The sequence below is a fragment of the Desmodus rotundus genome, chromosome 2, assembly GCF_022682495.2.
Source record: "Desmodus rotundus isolate HL8 chromosome 2, HLdesRot8A.1, whole genome shotgun sequence".
NCBI lineage: Eukaryota > Metazoa > Chordata > Mammalia > Chiroptera > Phyllostomidae > Desmodus > Desmodus rotundus.
The window spans coordinates 183,174,786-183,194,102 of NC_071388.1; the positions used below are offsets into that span (position 1 = coordinate 183,174,786).

At 37.0% G+C, this 19,317-nt stretch overlaps 1 protein-coding gene across 46 annotated transcripts in view; it reads left to right on the top strand.

The window, feature by feature from the left end:
- ABI2 (abl interactor 2) overlaps window positions 1-19,317 on the top strand; it is an 86,784-nt gene that overhangs the window by 17,139 nt on the left and 50,328 nt on the right. For 30 of the 46 annotated variants that reach the window (XM_045198460.3, XM_045198463.3, XM_045198469.3 and 27 more), the window contains exon 2: window positions 12,328-12,495. The exons of 10 other annotated variants lie outside the window; for them this stretch is intronic. In XM_045198460.3, coding sequence (XP_045054395.1) covers window positions 12,328-12,495 — 168 coding nt within the window. Of the gene's footprint in view, window positions 1-11,113; window positions 11,195-12,327; window positions 12,496-19,317 lie in introns of all 46 variants that reach the window. 6 more of the 46 variants (XM_053918966.2, XM_053918969.2, XM_053918967.2 and 3 more) reach the window with 1 other exon arrangement.

Below are 19,317 nucleotides of genomic sequence, written 5' to 3' on the forward strand. Positions count from 1 at the left end.
ATCTAATTGTGTGTCACCACACATAGTTACAGAATTTTTCTTATGATAAGAACTTTTTAAAAATTTTATTATTTTTTTAATTTATTGGTTATAGAGAAGGAGAGGGGGAGAGAGAGATAGGCAGACAGACAGACATTGATTTGCTGCTCCATTCATTCACACATTAATTGGCAGATTCTCATATGTGCCCTGAGCAGAGATGCAACCTGCAATCTTGGCGTATCAGGACAACACTCTAACTAACTTAGATACCTGGCTAGGGCCTCTTGTGATGAGAACTTTTGAGGTCTACTGTTTTAGCAACTTTAATATAGGTAATGCAGTATTATTAACTATAGTTGCCACGCTGTGTGTTTTGTACATCTTCATGACTTATATGTGCTACTGCTTATTGAAACTCTAGTGTCTTGTGCCTTTGAATTATACTGTTATTTGGTTTCTTCCCTCTGTAAGGCAGAGGTGTAGGAACACAGTCAAAAGGCCTTTGATGTCTTACCTAGCCTGCTGGGATTTCTAACTTGAATTTTTATTTACATGTATGATCATCTGTGCTTTGACATTTTCCCTCATTATGGTTACTTTATTTATACATAGAAAAATGTAAATATGAAAAGGAATGTCAATCTATAAATAGTTGTTCCAGTGTTTGTAAGTGTAGTTAAAATTATTTCAGAATTGTGGAGAAAACACTCAGACTCACAAATGGCCTTATTTTGTTAAGATTTCAGAGTTTAATATTTTCAGATTTTTTCTGCTCTTACTTTTATTAGCATCTATTTGATGCTAAATTTTCTTCTAGGCCCTAAATTTTTGCTTCTTCGGTTTCTTGTGGGATATCTTTTTCTTCTGTGCAGCCTCCTCTTCCGGATTAGAATCAATCTGCTCTTTCTCAGTAGGGTCATCTCAGAGTGTCAGGGAGAGCTCATGTGTGGGTCCATCCACTCATGGCTCTGTGAGTTCTGAGGTGCATCTTGGGAGTTGTTCACGTGGTTGTGCTCAATGACCAGAGAATGCCCATCTAAACCATTATGCTCAGTATTACTCTCTGCATTTTTAAGCATGTGCAGCAAAAATTCAGCACTCTTTTTGGGCCACTGACTCTGTGTCCGGTTCCACTGTTTGGCCTGAGCACACCTACCAAACCTCACCCTTATAACAACGAATGGCACAAGTTGCTTTCGTAAAGTGATAACCTTTAGGTACTTGGTGGCTGTTTGGATTCGCATACCCTGATGGCTTGGGCAGTTTCACGAGTGTTGTTAAAGTGCACACAAAGATTTGAACCTCTTGATTTGCATGGTTTTGTGAGAGTTTTGTTTTCTGGGTCAGGACCATATTCAGAGGTCACCTCAGGCTGCTTATGGGAAGAGCAGATTTTTGTTAATCTACAAATAAAGTCAAGAATTCAGAGGTATTTTTAATTTCCTGTATTTGAAATGCCAAATGTTACTGTTGATTCATACTTTTCCAGATGTGCTTAAGGTTTGTTTAGAATGAATCTTACCTAGAGCATAAAGTTATTCTCTGGTATTCACATGTAAAGACTGCTGTTAATATTAGTATTCAGAGAAAGGGAACTTAATCTTCAGTGATAATTAAAACAACCAACTGTGCCAGTAACTGCTTTTAAATAGTAAAACTGTATTCCAATGAAAACAAAAGAACAATATAATTTTTTATAATTTTCTATTTTAATGAGAGGGGATTGCTTGTGGTAAGTTTGCTTGTAATGTAACTCTGTATGGACTTTTGCAAATAAGATTTCAGAATAAGTTCTTTCCCAAGTACTTAAATCTTTGAGAAATTTAGTGTTGCTGGCATGATCAAATCAGAGGAGTCTGCCAAATGCTATTTTTGTATTTGGCATCTTTTTCAGGTTTGTGCTAATAAAAAAGAATACTTTGTTGTATCTTTGAGGAAAATATTTCAGTTTGTGGAAATAAGAGACTAGTTAGCATGTCTTCGACCAGTGTGTGTGATACCATGTTACTGGCTGAAGGGAAAATATCAGCTATAAGAAGCAAAGCAAGGAATTTAGAAATAGTAATATGCTATATTTCAGGTTAATACAGTATTGGAGCTGTTTAATCATAATACAGCACATTTCTTATTTTCTTAATTCCTAAAGTCTTTGATTCCTGTCTCCTTTTTATTGTCTTAGTTTAAGTTAAATTGTTTTTTTTAAATACATTTTATTGATCTCCAGAATATATAAATAACTTACAAGAATCCACTCCAGGAAGACAAAAAACCCAGTTAAAAAATGAACAAAAGACTTGAACAGACACTTCTCCAAGGAGGACAGAGGGCCCAGAGGCGTATGAAAAGATGCTCAGCATCACTAGCCATCAGAGAGATGCAAATTAAAACCACAATAAGATACCACCCCACACCAGTCAGAACGGCCATTATAACCAAATCAACAAACAACAAGTGTTGGAGAGGTTGTAGAGAAAAGGGAACCCTAGTGCACTGTTAGTGGGAATGCAGACTGGTGCAGCCACAGTGGAAAACAGTATGGAATTTCCTCAGAAAACTAAAAATGGAACTGCCTTTTGACCCAGCAGTTCCACTGCTGGGATTATATCCTGAAACCAATCCAAAAGAACCTATGCACCCCAATGCTCATAGCAGCACAATTTACAATAGCCAAGTAAAGTAGCTGGAAGAAACCTAAGTGCCTATCAGTAAATGAGTGGATCAAAAAACTGTGGTACATTTACACAATGGAATACTACGCAGCAGAGAGAAAGAAGGAGCTTCTACCCTTTACGACAGCATGGATGGAACTGGAGAGCATTATGCTAAGTGAAATAAGTTAGGCAGTGAGGGGCAGATACCATATGATCTCACCTTTAACTGGAACATAATCAACAGAAGAAAAAAGGAAGCAAAACATAACCAGAGACATTGAAATTAACAATAATCTGACAGTAACTAGAGGGGAGGGGGGAGGGTATAATGGGGAGAAGGATTTTCAGGAACAAATGTAAAGGACACATGGACAAAACCAAGGGGGGAGACTGGAAGCAAGGGAGGGAGGTGGGTTTGTCTGGGGTGGGGCGGAGTGGTGGGGGGAAACTGTAACTGAACAATGATAAAATAATTTAAAAAAATAAATATTTTATTGATTATGCTATTACAGCCTTCCCATCCCCCCCCCTTTATTCACCTTGGCCCTGCACCTCCCTTCCCATCTGCATTCCCCCTCCTTAGTTCATGTCCTTGGGTGGTATATATAAGTTCTTTGGCTTCTCCATTTCCCATACTATTCTTAAACTCCCCCTGTCTATTTTGTACCAACCATTTATGCTTCTTATTCTCTGTACCTTTTCCCCATTCTCCCCCCTCCTTCTCCCCACTGATAACCCTCCATGTGATCTCCATTTCTGTGATTCTGTTCCTTTTGTAGATATTTGCTTAGTTCGTTTTTGTTTTTTTTTTTTTGTTTTTTTAGGTTCAGTTGTTGATAGTTGTGAGTTGTCATTTTACTGTTCATAATTTTGATCATCTTATTTTTCTTAGATAAGTCCCTTTAACATTTCATATAATAAGGCCTTGATGATGATGAAATCTTTTCACGTTATTTGGGAAGCACTTTATCTGCCCTCCCATTCTAAATGATAGCTGTGCCGGATAGAGTAATTTTGGATGTAGGTCCTTGCTTTTCATAATGTTGAATACATCTTTCCAGCCCCTTCTTGCCTGTAAGGTTTCTTTTGAGAGGTCAGCTGATAGTCGTATGGGCACTCCTTTGTAGGTAATTGTCTCCTTTTCTTTTGCTGCTTTTGAGATTCTCTCATCTTTAATCTTGGGCAATTCAATTATGATGTGCCTTGGTGTGTTCCTCCTTGGGTCCAATTTCTTTGGGACTCTCTGAGCTTCCTGGAAGTCTGTTTCCTTCGCCAGATTGGGGAAGTTTTTCTGCATTATTTTTTCCAATAAGTTTTGAATTTCTTGCTCTACCTCTTCTTCTGGCACCCCTGTGATTTGGATGTTGGAACATTTAAAATTGTCCCTGAGGTTCCTAAGCCTTTCCTCATTTTTTTTGAATTCTTGTTTCTTCATTCTTTTCTGGTTGGATGTTTCTTCCTTCTCCAAATGGTTGATTTGAGTCTCCGTTTCCTTCCCTTCACTGTTGGCTCCCTGTATATTTTCCTTTATTTCACTTCGTATAGACTTCACTTCTTTTATTTTGCAGCTGTACTCAATCATTTCTGTGAGCATCCTGATTTTTGAACTCTGCATCTGATAGGTTGGATATCTGCATCTGATAGGTTGTCACTGAATTCTTTTTCTGGAGTTTTGCTCTGTTCTTTCATTTGGGCCATATTTCTTTGTCTTGGTGCACCTGTTAACATTTTAAGGGGCGGAGCCTTAGGTATTCGGCAGCGCAGGGCAACCCCCTGTTGCTGGGTTGTGGTGCTGTTTGTGAAGGAGGGGTCAGAGAATGAACAATGTTGCTTGCTCGGCTCCCTCCCTTCCCGGCTTTCAGTCATTTCTGTTACTCAGAAGCAAATTGGGTGCTTCTGGTGCTGATTCCTAGGTGGGTGGGTTTGCTTTTATTCTAGGACCCCGTGGGTCTCTCCAGTGAGCTATCCTGTGAGGCTGGGAGTTTCTCCTACTGCCACAATCCCCACAGGTTTTTACAGGCAGGGGTTTGAGGCTTTAGTTTCCCATGCTGGAACCCTGGGTTGTGCAGTCTGTCTCGTTCCCCAGTTGTTCTTCATGGGACCACCCATCTGCCAGCCATGCCTCGCCCACCTAGTCCGTGGCCTTGCCATGCATGCTGTCTGCCCTGGCTGACCGTTTCAGCCCCTCCTATTGGTCTGGATGAATGTTTCCTCTTTAACTGCTTGGTTGTCGGACTTTCATACAGTTTGATTTTCTGGTAGTTCTGGTTGTTTTTTGTTTTTAAATTTGTTGTTGTCGTCCTTTTAGTTGTGTGAGAAGGCAAAAATGTTATCTACCTATGACTCCATCTTGGCTGGTAGTCCTATTCCATAGATTTTTATGTCAGTAGTACAAAGTTTTGATTACTGCACTTGCATAGTTTTAAAATTTATATATCCTTCAACATTGTTCTTTCTCAAGATTATTTTGGCTACTCTGAATTCCTGGAATTTCTGTATGAATTTTAGGATCACTTGTTAATTTCTGCCCCCCAAAACTGGTGGAATTTTGATAGGGATTGTGTTGTCTCTGTAGATAACCTTGGGATCCATCTGATACTAAGTTTTCTGATCCCTGAACATAAGATGTGTCTTTCCATTTAATCAGATCATCTTTAATTTCTTGTAATGATTAGTAATTTTCTGTGTAGAAGTCCTACAATTCTATTCTAAAAATTATTCTTAAGTATTTTATTTTTGATTATATTGTGAGTAGAGTTGATTTCTTAATTTAGTTTTTGGATTATTTATTGGTATTTTATAAAAATATAGTGGGTTTTGTATATTGATCCTATATGGTAACCTAAATTTATTTATTTATTTTAAGATTTATTTATTTATTTTAGAGAGAGGGGAAGGAAGGGAGAGGAACATTGATGTGAGAGAGAAACATCGATGTGAGAGAGAAATACTGATCAGCATGAATATTTCTCTGATTGACTACCTTTTGGTTTTTGGGATAATGCCCTATCAACTGATCCACAACGGCTGGGGCTGTTTACTTAAATTTAAATTAATTGAAGTTAAATTTAAAATTCATGTTATATTTCTTCTAGGTACCTATCACATGCTCCTTAGCCTCATGTGCTTAGTGACTGTTGAATAGCACAGATTTGACTTTTTCTAATATTGGAGTTCTGGATTTGGATGTCCAATTAAAAAAAAAAACCTTCCTCAAGAGTACCCCTTTACTTCTAATTTTCCTCTCTCCAGAAGCACTTTCAACTTGTATCTATTTCTTGTGATGTTTATCTCTATATGTTCATGCTCATGTCCACATTTTTTGGACATTTCTACTATGACAAATGGTGACTTTGCTTTCTTAGACTTCTCATCTTCTCAACATACCTTTTATCAATTTTGTATTTCTTAAGTGTGTTCATTATATGTATTTGCATATTCACGAGTGAAGCATCCAGTGGACATACTTCTTAACTTTTTTTCCCCCTAAGAGCTAATAATTACCTCAGTATTTGGCTGGCTTAATTAATTATGTGTGTATCTGTAATCTCTAAACTTTCTCTTGCATGTATAAATCTTATGTCAACATACTAAAACATATCAATAATCTATCATTTGTCAGAAACTGTGAAGTGTTTGAAATTGAACCCAGTCTGGAACTAACAGGTTAGCCATAGTTCTTTGGCTGATATGGCAGAAGACACGAGACACGTGACTCAGAGATATAGGACTTTATTACTCACTGGAATGGTATTAGCCAGAATACCAGCATTTTCTTGCACTTTAAGTGTCCCCCAAATGCCGATTTTCAGTGTAATATGAAAGGGTGCCAGGTGGTACTTGCATATATATTGGGATTGGGGGGACACCTGAATTTAGGGGACCTGTATCTTTTATTTTGGTTAGTAAGCATGCCTGTCCTTTGCTCCAGAGAGACATGAACTAACTTTCTGTCTTCTAAGGCTGTTTTCTGTGCAGACGTCCTTGAACAGATAGTCTGGCACAAGGCAACCAGTACCTCTGCTCACATGTACAGGAATGCAAAACACCCATGGAGAATCGTCTCAATATTAGTTTCTTTTCTACCTCCAGAAGAAATATTTCTTGGAGCCCTTTGCCATCTTTTCCAATCTGGATTACTAACATTTTAGTCCTACAGCACAGCTGTTAATTCAAAAATTTCCTGTGCTTTCCGTTTTTCCCTTCCCTTTGACTCTTTGGTGTAGACCCTTTCTTTCTGTTTCCCATGCTTCCTTCTTCCTTAGCTTTCTATTTTGAGGATGCACATTCTCTAATACTTCCTGAGAAAGAAAATACATTGACAGTTTTTAAAACCTTTTGTATGCTGAAAATGTTATTCAACTTTCACCAGATGAATAGTTTGACTAGATACAGAGTTATAGGTTGGAAGTAATTCTCTCATATTGTGAAGGCATTCTTCAAATTTCCTCATTTTCTACTAGCTTTTGGTGTTGCTTTTGAGAAGTCAAGTGCCATTTTGATTCCAGGTTCTTTGTATATTATTTTTTCCCCCTTTTCTTGTCTGGAAGCCTTGTTGAATCATTTACTCCTTATGATATTCTTTGCCATGGGTCTTTTTTTCATTAATTGTACTAGTAATCATTTGATGAGTACATTTAGTGGACATTTATAATCTTTAGCTCTGGAAAATTAACTTGCATGATTTTGTTGGTTGTTTCCGTTCTGTTTTCTCTTGTGTTTTTATTAGTCAGATTTGGACCTTTGGATTGAGCCTTTAAAAGTTTTTTTGTGGTTTTGTTTCCTTTTAAGGTGTCTCTTTATTGTTATTTTAATGGAGCTGGAGGGGGTTAACCTAAGCACAGATGTGATTAATCTATGTTTTATAACTTATTTTAAAATGCCGTTATTTAAAAAAATTGTAATCTTTTTTTGTCAGGTAGTAGGATAGCACTAATTTGTATGCTGGCATTCTGCCTGTCTTTTGGGGGAGGAGCAGGCATCTGGAATGTTTTTAAAAGGCAAATGAGTAAAGGTGAGCTTGTCTGTTTTTAAAAAGCAAGTTTCATGCCAGATAGACTGTTTTCCTAATCTAAAATAGGTACTATTATAAAACTTGAGATTTGTCACTTTTTAGATAAGCATGTATGTAGTTCAATCTAAAATGACCTACTTCCAGATCTGTTCCAAAAGAGAATCATGGTATTTTATAGCTGAAACTGACATCATAATCTAATCTTTTCAAAGTAACAAGTAGTAACTGAGTCCTTGGGAGTATCTGATTTATTGACAGCCAGATAAGAGCAGAGCTTGAAGAACTCAAATGCCCTATCTTTTCTATTCTCATTATTTTCTAGAAACTCCACTTTGTGTTTAGCCATATGTTCTCCCAAAATAGTCAGCCATAGTCTCAGCAAATAATTTTATTTTCTGAATCTCAAACAGATTAGTCTGTGATCGCTTGTCTTATGTCTAAAGTAACCTTTTTTTTTTTCCTCTCAGACTTTCCTCTGACACTTTATGTGTGGAGGTGACTAACAGGTTTATTTGCCTCAGTTGTTTGCAGTTAGCCTATACATAGCTTGTCTAGGCAGATGACATAGCAACTTGACTATTTTAAAGGTGCCATGTTGTTGAGAACTGAAGCCAGTATACATTAAACTATAAAAGGAACACTTTCAAGTGTTTTAGGATTCTTTGACTTCAAGTGACAAAAACTCAATTTGAACAAACTTAAAAAATGTGAATTTACTAGTTACTAATTAAACCATGTAAAAAAGCAGGAATGACCGGAATCCAGGACTTCTCTCATTTCTGCTTCTCTCTGCATGCTGGCTTCATCCTTCCATATAGGCATACTCCATGTACTGTGAGACATCCTTACATGCGTTTCAGACCTCATATATCTGAGCTAAGAGAAAAAGAAAGTTCTCTCTTTTGGAATTAGTTTGAAAAATCCAGGGAGGTTTCTGTGTCGTGGTCCTGTTTCTTGAACAAACTCACTGTGGCCTAGAGTGGGCAAAAGTATTGGAATTGGCCTAGTGTAGGTCAGATGCTGGGTTATGTGGTGGGGAAGTGTTGTTTATTTTCCCTTCTGAATCAGGATGAAGGAATGCTTCTCAGACAAAAATATCCAGTATGTCAGGTAAAATAAAGATTTTTGTAAAGATCACCATCAGTCTTTTTACATATGCCTTTACATTTCCCTCAGTTCCACATAAATTTATAACGTCTTCAAATTCTCAAGTCAATAGATGAATTTTCTTTTATTACATTTTCACTTGACTTTCTGTGAGTGACATCTTAAATTTATTAGTAAAGCGTTTCCAAATCAGTCACATTGTGTGATAGAAAATTGTTAGGAAGGCTCTTAATAGCAGTCTTTTCCCATTTATAATTGTTTCATAATAACTTAAAAATCACAAGGAGTTTTGTTTTCAATCTAAGTTTTTGCTTATTTATTTTTTGTGGCACTGTGCATTGAGAAGTGGTGGTGGGGGTGGGGGGGCATAGACAGGCCCCTTCCTAACCTGGGTCTTTATCCTCTATCCACTGAAAAATTTAAGTCATATCCTCTTTATCCTCTTCCACTGAAGAATATTCTGCCTGCAGTTTCTCTTGTTTGTAGAATCCTCAAAGATCAAATTTATACTTTGCTTTATCTGAAAGAATTAATATTTTTCATACATGTAGTTAGAACATTATACAGCCTATATTCTAAGATGTGTGTGTGTATATATCTGTATATATTTTGGCACTATATTTTATGTACATATAAAGGTAGGTATTTAGCAATTGAAGTACTTAAGGCACTTACAAATTTGCTGTGCAGTCTCTTTATCTTGTGTTAGGATTTTAAGAAAACTTTGAAATGACTTGTATTACTGTGTAAGGTCATGAAAGACAAAGGTTTTAGGTTCACAACAAAATTGAAATGTAGGTCAGAGGTTTCAACACCCCCATCAGAGTGGTACATTTGTTACAATTGATAAACTACCTTGACACATCGTTACCATCCAAAGCCCATTGTTTACTTTAGGGTCCACTTTTGGTGTTGTACACTCCATGGGTTTTGACAAATATTTAGTGACATGTATTCATCATTGGGATGTCATACAGAGTTATTTTCACTGACGTAAAAATCCCCTGTATTCCACCAATTTATTCTTGTCCGGACCAATTTTCCACTGTCTCCATGGTCCTGCTTTTTCCAGAATATCATGTTGTTGCACTTACATGGTATGTGGTTTTTTTCAGATTGGCTTCTTTCACTTAGTAATATTCATTTAAGGTTCCTCCATGTCTTTCCATGGCTTGATAACTCATTTCTTTTTAGTGTTGACTCATATTCCATTGCATGACGTACACTGTCACCTACTGAGTGCATCTTGATTGTTTCCAAGTTTTGGCAATTATGAATTAAGCTACCATAAACACTCATGTGGATATGAATTCAAAATGTTTCTCTGTCTTACTTTAATGCAGAAGAATAATGCCCTGAACACCTGCTTCATGGTGACCTACATCAGTGTTTTAAGTCTTTATACATTTTACCTCGTAGGAAAAATAAATATACATGAAGTCCACCTAATATTAGGGCCTGTCATATCTTTGATGCAGCAACAATCAGCCACAAGATTTCACATATACACTAGGAATAAAGGCATAGTATGAAGGGATTAATATTAATATTTGCTTTTCAAACAATCTCAAGTACTATCAGTATAAAAAAGGATACATTGAAAATAATTCTATCTGTCCAGATATTCATCCCCTTGATCCTTTGAAGCATACTAGTAAATTAAGTGTTTTAATTTTGGATTATTATCTATAATAAATGCTCTGACTTAGAATAATGTATGCAAAGTGCTGACGAATTGCCATTTTCTACTGTGAATTTCAGAAAAGTTGTTGATTTTTTCCAGTGTGTTCAGCTTTTTACCTGTGAAGATGGAGTGCTGACTTCCCAGCTCCCTATTATATACAACCAGAGACTGGAAGTCTGTATGGTGTTTTTTCAAAGTATTTATCTTCAAAACAAATTTGGTTTCAACTCTGTTGTTAATTCAAGTGTTGATAAGACTGAGGTTACTGAGAGTTAGAATAGAAAAGATAAAAAGCTAATACAGTGATTCTTAACTCTTTTCAAATTAAAGTGATATTATTTGATCATTTTGTTAACTGCTGCTTCTTCAGTTTTCTCCCGCTGGAAAAACTTACTATCTAGGGTTGTTGATTTTGACTCCTGAAGTGTGTGGGAGAGAGGAAACTGGGACCTGGCGGACTTTGAATAGTTAATAACCATTCACAGAGATAATGACAGTTGTTATAGATAATGATTTCTAGTTTTAGAAAGTGGGTTTATATTGGTTAAGTTAGAGTTTCACAGCTACTTTGCATGATTGATAGTTTCATTTGCTCTTGAGAAATTGAGAAATTGTCTCTTGTCCACGTTGACTTTTTTTTTTTAGTTTTTTTAAGATTTTATTATTTATTTTTAGAGAGGGAAAGGGAGGGAGAGAAACATCAACGTGAGGTTGCCCCTTGTGCACCCCCTACTGTGGACCTGGCCTGCAACCCAGGTATGTGCCCTGACTGGGAATCAAACCAGCAACCCCTTGTTTTGCAGGCTGGCACTCAATCCACTGAGCCACACCAGGCAGGGTCAAGTTGACATGTTTTGGTAAATAGAAGAGCTGCCAGTAAGAAAAAAGATTGCTGGTTCAGGGGCTTGTGTACATTCTGCTGAACCATAGCTTTCTGCAGAACTAGGGCAAGAAGATGGTGTTGGCAGCGTAGCATCTGTATCTTTACCATTGCTTCGAATTGTAACTTTGGAAATAATCACTGTGTACTCTCTGGTTTTCAAGTAGATTTTAAAGACTTGGCAATTTATGTCCCATAGTGTCATAAAACTTAAATTGCTTTGGAAAAAAGGGTCTTTTCATTATTTTTATTTTAATTTTTATTATGGTTATTGCAGTTTTAATCTACTTTATCATTTTTTATTTATCATCTTATTTTTTTAAAGATTTTATTTATTTCTTTAGAGAGAGAGGGGGAAGGGATGGAGAAAGAGAGGGAAAGAAACACTGTTATGCAAGAGAGACATCAGTTGGTTGCCTTTCGCACACCCCTAACTGGGGACCTGGCCTGCCACCCAGGCATGTGCCCTGACTGAGAATCAAACTGGTGACCTTTTGGTTCACAGGTCTGCACTCAATCTTCTGAGCCACACCAGCCAGGGCTATATCATTGTTATTTTAATCAGACATTACATTAAAGCCACATTTCACATATTAGAATGGAAGGAAAGGAGGAAATCAGGAAAATAAAAAAAGTAGGCCAGAATTTATACATTCAAATCAATGCTACCTTTCTAAACAGTGACTTTCAGAAGCTATATATACTAGCTGTTGTCGCTCAAAGTATCCATAGGATCTCATATTTTACATAATGGCTTCATGATTTTATTTGCATCTGTACAGATAGATGTACCTATTCAATATGGAAGATGTGTGTATTCAACATGAAAACATTAGTGAACTTAGTCAACAGTTTAGTTGTTGGATTTATATCATACTGGTAATTAGTCTTCAGAACATTTTTAGCTTGTGTGTGTAGGTTCAATAGCAGAATTGTTTTTATGAGTATGATTATTGGTTAGATTGATAGAATGGGTTATCTTTGAATTAATGATTGTTTTTTTTCTTAGTCAGCAGATAAGCAGCGAGCCCTAGAAGAAACCAAAGCCTATACCACCCAGTCCTTAGCAAGTGTTGCCTATCTGATAAATACCTTGGCCAACAATGTACTGCAGATGCTGGATATCCAGGCATCCCAGCTACGAAGGATGGAATCGTCAATCAATCATATTTCACAAGTGAGACCACACTATTTTCCTACTTTGTTTTGAGGAAACACTTAATAAACACAGGCAATCTGTGATGCTGGCAGTCTTTATTATGTGAGTTAACTCATATATGAGTTGGGAAATACAAACTCAGTATTACAAAATCAGTGTTTTTTTATTCTGTCTTTTTGTGGAGTGATTATCTTCTCTGTGATTTTGATAGGGAAGTAAATTTTAATGGTTTCTATTAAAACTCAGTTATCATGTTAAAATAATCAGCTTTGAGGCTCTGGCTGGGTGATTCATTTGTTTGGAGTATTGTCCTGTACACCAAAAGGTTGCAGGTTGGATTCCCGGTCAGGGCACATGCCTAGGTTGCATGTTTGATCCCCGGTCAGGGTCCTAGGGAAATAATAAGTGGAACTTTAAATAATTAAGGATATTATTAAATGGTTTTCTATAGAAGGAGGGATGTTGATTGATAATTTGATATAGAATTTCAAAGTTATACTTCAGAGACTTAAAGTTTCTGCATGTTTAAAGTCAAAGGACCCAAAAAGATAGTAAGAAGGAACTGCAAATGCAGAAGAGAAATAATATATAATAGTTTCTAAAATGGAGGGACAACTTTTTATAGTTTGTAGGAGTAGGAGAGATTGTGAGGGTGGATGATGACAACAAGCAAATGACAATGAAAGATGATCATGTATTTTCTGATTAGAATTCTGTAGTTCTTTGGTATAGAAGTGTAGCAGCATTAAGGAGGCAGGTGAATAAGTCCAGTTTAGGTTGTAATTTTGTTTATTCATTAGATGAGAATTTTTGAGTATAAAATTTATATTTAATGTATATGGGCTAATTAATACTAGCTTTTAAAATTATTCTAAGGGAATAAATAAAGCACAGTAGAGATGAATGGATAGGGATTAATAGGTTAGAAATAATAGGAGCCTTAGTCAGAGCTGTCAAGCATACATACATGTATGTTGAACCATCTTCATCTGCAGTTGAGTGTTGGGAAGGCAATATCTGAAGAAGTGAGAGATCTGTAATTGTACAAAAGCTGTTAAGTTTATGTAAAAGAGTATGTTGGGTGAAGGTTTGAATAGGGAAAATGGGCAGACGGAGGCTAAATTTATGAAATAAACAGTAAATTTTAAAAAAATTATGTATTTTTTAGCATTTGTCTTAAGGATTGAAGTTTTTTCAATTATATTTAATACACAGAGTTATTTTATTTTATTTTAAAGATTTTTAAAAATTTTATTTTTTATAGAGAGGACAAGGGAGGGAGAAAGAGAGAGAAACATCGATATGCGAGAGAAGCATCAGTTTGTGAGAGAAACATCGATCTGCTGCCTCTTGCACACGCCCAACTGGGGACCTGGCCTTCAACCCAGGCATGTGCCCTGAATGGGAATCAAACTGGTGACAGAGACTCCTTGGTTTGCAGGATGACACCCAACCCACCAAGCCACACTAGTCAGGGCAGGTTCTTGTTTTAAAAGTCAATTGAATATCAAAACTATTCGATGCTCTTTCGACTGAAAGATTATTCTGTAGTTTCAGAGAAAATATTTTCTGTTTATAAAGCAAATACTTAGTAAATACTCTAAAGCAAGGATTGGCAAACTTTTTCTATAAAGGGACAGATAAGCCCTTCCTGGTGTGGCTCAGTGGATTGAGTGTTGTCCTGCAAACTGAAAGGTCACTGGTTTTATTTCCAGTCAGGGCACATGCCAAGGTTGTAGGCCAGGTCCCTGGCGGGGGCATGTGAGAGGCAGCTGATCCATGTTTCACGCATCGATGTTTCTTTCCCTTTCTTTTTCCCTCTCTCTGAAATAAATAAGTTAAAATCTTTAAAAAAAATAAAGGGACAGATGATATTTTTGGCTTTCTGGGCCACATATGGTCTCAGTCTCATATTGTTCTTTGTATGTATATGTTTTTAAACAACTTTAAAAATGTAAAAAACCATTCTTAGCTTGTGGGCCATATAAAAGCAGGCTTGGGCCAGATTCATCAAGTAGGCTGTAGCTTGCAGGTTCTTGCTCTGAAATACTGTTTTGTTCCCAAATGCTTGGTACTTAAAATTTATTATTATTACACTTTATTAAAAATATTATTATGTATTTATCAGGAACCAGAAGGTTCTTAAGATATCTTGAAATCAGATTTTTTTTCCAATTTGGGCAAAAATACTAAGTTTGGAGAATTTGGAGAGTAGATCGAATTGAAGAAACAAAGAAGTGGAGGTTCAGTCAGGTCAAAGATAATATCACATGCTTTTTGGAATGGTAGCAGGTGTCAAGAGTTATAATGTTGGTCTGGAAGAGTGGTTCAGAACCAGTAAATATTATATATCTGAGCTATTTGATTACTTTTCTCATCAGTATCCTTTTCCTATCTCCTGGGTAAGAACCTATCACATTTCAGCCTCCTAGTGCTCTAGCTCTTTTCTCTATTGTAGGGGAAGTGAACGCTGAGTAGGATTGGGAGGGAGGAAGGTGGAGGATCTAGGTTTCACCTTGGTTCTTCAGCTGACGTGGGTGACATTTGGCTTCTTTGAACTTCACTTATCTGTAAAATGATAGGACTTGATTAGATGGTTTCTGAGCTATCTTCTATCTTGAATCTTTATTCTTCTGAGATTGCCAAAAATAATACTTAACTTGAATTTACTTTTTTCTCTTTCTGTTCTCTCGGCTCTGCTCTTCACTTCAGTCCGTGCCCCGCTGACCTCAATTGTCTATTGCTCTGCTGTAACTGAACTGTTTCCCTGAATTTGAATCTAAGGATGGGAATCTCATGACTTTATCAGCTAGGTATCAGGAAGAAATACTTCAAAAAAACCCCCCAAAACAAAGTAATTACTGCCCCATTCTCCACATGTCAGACATTTTGAAATACAAGACAGAATTGATTATGAATATTTAGTGTGACACTTTTTTCCCAAAAGGACAATATAGTATTTAGTAGTGTACATTAGTATACCACTCTTTCACCATATCCGTACAGAAGTACAGACACACCTTATTTTATTGCACTTCACTTTATTACTTAAAAAAAACAACAAATTGAAGGTCTGTGGCAAACTTGTATCACGCAAGTCTATTGGTGGTATTTTCCAAGTAGGCTCAGATGATTATTAGTATTTTTTTAAGTAATAAAGTGTTTTTTTTAACTAAGGTATATACATTGTTTGTAGACATAATGCTGTTGCACATTTAATAGACTGCAGTGTAGTGTAAACATAACTTTATATATGCACTGGGAAACCAAAAAATTGATGTGACTCAGTGTATTGTGATACTCGCTTTTTGCGGTGGTCAGGAACCGAACCTGCGATGCCTCTTGAGGTATGCCGGTATTAGGGTAGGGTCTTGATGTGGTTTCCCTTAGGTATTTTAAAGATTGTAAATTTTGAAGAAATTCTGTCTCTAGCTTTCTTGCTGTTTATCAGTTCTTTGGAAGCATATTTTTAAAAAGCTAACTGAAATTTTAATCTTCAACCTCGATGAGAAATTAAATTAACAATAAATATATTTTCAAGAAAGTGTAGTTTCAGAGTAGACATTTCATTTTACTGAATACTTGTACAAGTATACATAACTACTTTTTAGTCAGTATATCATTATGTGTAAGAATGGATGCTATTTACTGTGTCCATAATTTTGTGTCCCTTTATGGTAAGTTTAAAATAAGGCTTATAGAACATTCTTCAAACTAAAATTCTTAATAAACTTGTGAACTAAAAAATTTTAAAGCCAGTTCCATCTTTCCTCTCAGCTACTGAAAACAGTCAGTACTGCCTGTTTAGTTTATCGTGACGCAGAAGAAGATCAGGAAGGGTCCAAAGGCAGCATGAAGAAAGGGTAGTGTTTCTCCCATCCTCCTAAGTGCCTGTTAGATTGGGTCAGGTGTTCAGGTAGTCAGCAGGTGGCAAGTAAAGGAGATCAAAAAGAATGATTATAAAATAATAGAAGAATGGAAGTAGTTCTTCTGAAGAGTTAGGTACTAAAAGTAGAAAATCTAAACCCTGAGAAACTTACCACATAAGATAATTTTTGGTTTAAAAAAAACTCTTCAGGACATATATATATATATCCTTGTTTAAAAATTCCCAAATTAAGTAAATCCCACTAAAGGTCATCAGTTTGTAATTATGCATGGAAATTAGGATTTATATAGTTCCCAATTAATTTCATATGTATAGTTTATATCATTTCATAAAAAATGAATAATTGAAAATTACCCAGTTCAGTTTGTTACTGATTTGTTTCATGAAAGGAGAATAATTTGAAGCATGTTGTAATTTGAATAATTAAATGCTTATTTGAAACATTAACTTACTAATGAAAACATTGACATATATTTAAAAACACCCAGCTCAGTTGAGTTAATCAACTGTAACCATTTGATTGCAGATGTTTTCCCACACTGATGGGCAGCTAACTGAGGTAGTGCTATCCGATAGAGTCAACTCTCTATTATCTGTGGCAATGGGAAACAACAGGGCATGGATAAACCTAAAACAAAATATTGTCTAGAACCTTCCTGTTATCTGCTGTGGCCTGAGCACATGCTTGGATCCAGGATGGAGATGTGGAGGTGGGTCTCAGGCTTGCAAGGGAGCTGGGAGTCGGTATATTTATCTCAAGGTGATACCAGGTGTCCTGGAGGAACCTGGGTTTGGCTCTGTGTGGCTGATGTATCATGGGGGGAGCCTGCAGCACAGCATGCAAGACCAGCTTGGCAATAGCAGTGAGAAGGATGGAGAAGCAAATTAAGTATGTGTTAATAACAATAGATGTTTAAGTCTGCACAGTTGCTTAACAAGCAACAAACAGTAATAGTATTAATAGCAGTATACTTGCATTAGTTTTGATCTTTGCTAGCTAAACACGTTTTTTACTTGCCATAGGTGGGTGCTATAATTGAGCCTCTTCTAAATAAGGGTAAGTTTATTGTCATGTAACTACAGTCATACCTTGGCAATATTGTGGTTTTGGTTCTAACCATTGCAGTAAAGCCGGTTATATAATCTTTTTGCTGGTGGTAGAGCGTCTTGCCTTCAATAAAAAAAAAATGCCAACACCTGTGAAGGCACAGTAACGCTAAGTGTAATAAACCAAGGTATGCCTGTAGTAACTTTAGAAAAACAGGATAAAAAGAAAAGCATGATGAAATTGAAATACTTTCTTTTTTTCTTTTTTTTTTTTACAAGTGAATCAGAGTTTATTAAGTAGGGAGTGGAGAAGGTGCGGCAGAAATAGAAGTATGCAACACCCAAACGGAAGGGAACCTAAGATTCCTGGGGGGGTTGGGGGGGGAATCATATATTCAATTGGCCACATCCTCCCCCATTGACACAGGGGCTTGTCAGGGAATACATCCGGTGGCAGGACTGATGGTTGCTCCTGAGCCTGGGAATGAACCCCGCGGAGCTTTCAAGGCCAGGCTGCGGGCTCAGGGTCGAGATTTAAGAGCAGATGCAGATGCAGCCAAACCCAGCAAGATGGCTGCGATCCTGAAGCCCTGGGCGGCGATCCAGGTGCGCATCATGAGCTGGGAGCCGTGGCTCTGACCCTGGTGGAAGCCGTTAGGCGAGGGCGGTCACTGGGCCCAGGCAGCCTATGGATACCATTGGATTCTCGCGAGTCTTGCGAAGGAACTTTTCCTTCAAGCTTTCCTGATTGCTGTAGACACTAGGGCTAAAGCCCTCAATGACTGGGGGCTGGGATGGTTCAAAGGGTACCTCACAGGGCTATGAGTCGCCATGTCTGGGTCAACAGGCAGACAGAGAAAATGGGTATCCTGAAATACTTTTTTTCTTATTAAAATTCTCCTGCTGAAATGTTGAATTTAACTTAATGCATTTTAGGATTGTAATGTCAAATATTATGAAGGCAAAAACAGTGATTACCGAAAGCTGTGAGTTTGATTTTGGAAAAACAGTAACTGCATTTTTGTTAAATATACATTGTAGGAGCTCTACAAAAGGTCTTTTAAAACTGATAATTGCCCTGAGTTCATGAATATTAAAGCTGGATTTTAGGTAAATGTTGGGGTGTTCATTATGTTACTCTAATTTTTTAAAATATATTTTATTGGTTATGCTATTACAGTTGTCCCATTTCCCCCCCTTCACTCCCTTCTGCCCTGCACATCCACTCCCACCCACATGCCCCTCATTTAGTTCATGTCCATAGGTCCTACATATGAATTCTTTGGCTTCTACATTTCCTATAATTTTAACCTCCCCCTATTTTCTACCTACCATTTATGCTACTTATTCCCTGTATCTTTTCCCCCTCTCTCCCCCTCCCACTCCCCCACTGATAACCCTCCATGTGATCTCCATTTCTGTGGTTCTGTTCCTGTTCTAGTTGTTTGCTTGGTTTGCTTTTGTTTTTGTTTTAGGTGTGGTTGTTAATAACTGAGTTTGCTGTCATTTTACTGTTCATATTTTTTATCTTCTTTTTCTTAGATAAATCCCTTTAACATTTCCTATAATAAGGGCTTGGTGATAATGAACTCCTTTAACTTGACCTTATCTGAAAAGCACTTTATCTGCCCTTCCATTCTAAATGAAAGCTTTGCTGGCTAGAGCAATCTTGGATGTAGGTCCTTGCCTTTCATGACTTTGAATACTTCTTTCCAGCCCCTTCTTGCCTGAAAGGTTTCTTTGAAGAAATCAGCTGACAGTCTTATGGGAACTCCTTTGTAGGTAACTGTGTCCTTTTCTCTTGCTGCTTCTAAGAGTCTCTCTTTATTTTTAATCTTGGCTAATGTAATTATGATGTGCCTTGGTGTGTTCCTCCTTGGGTCCAGCTTCTTTGGGACTCTGTG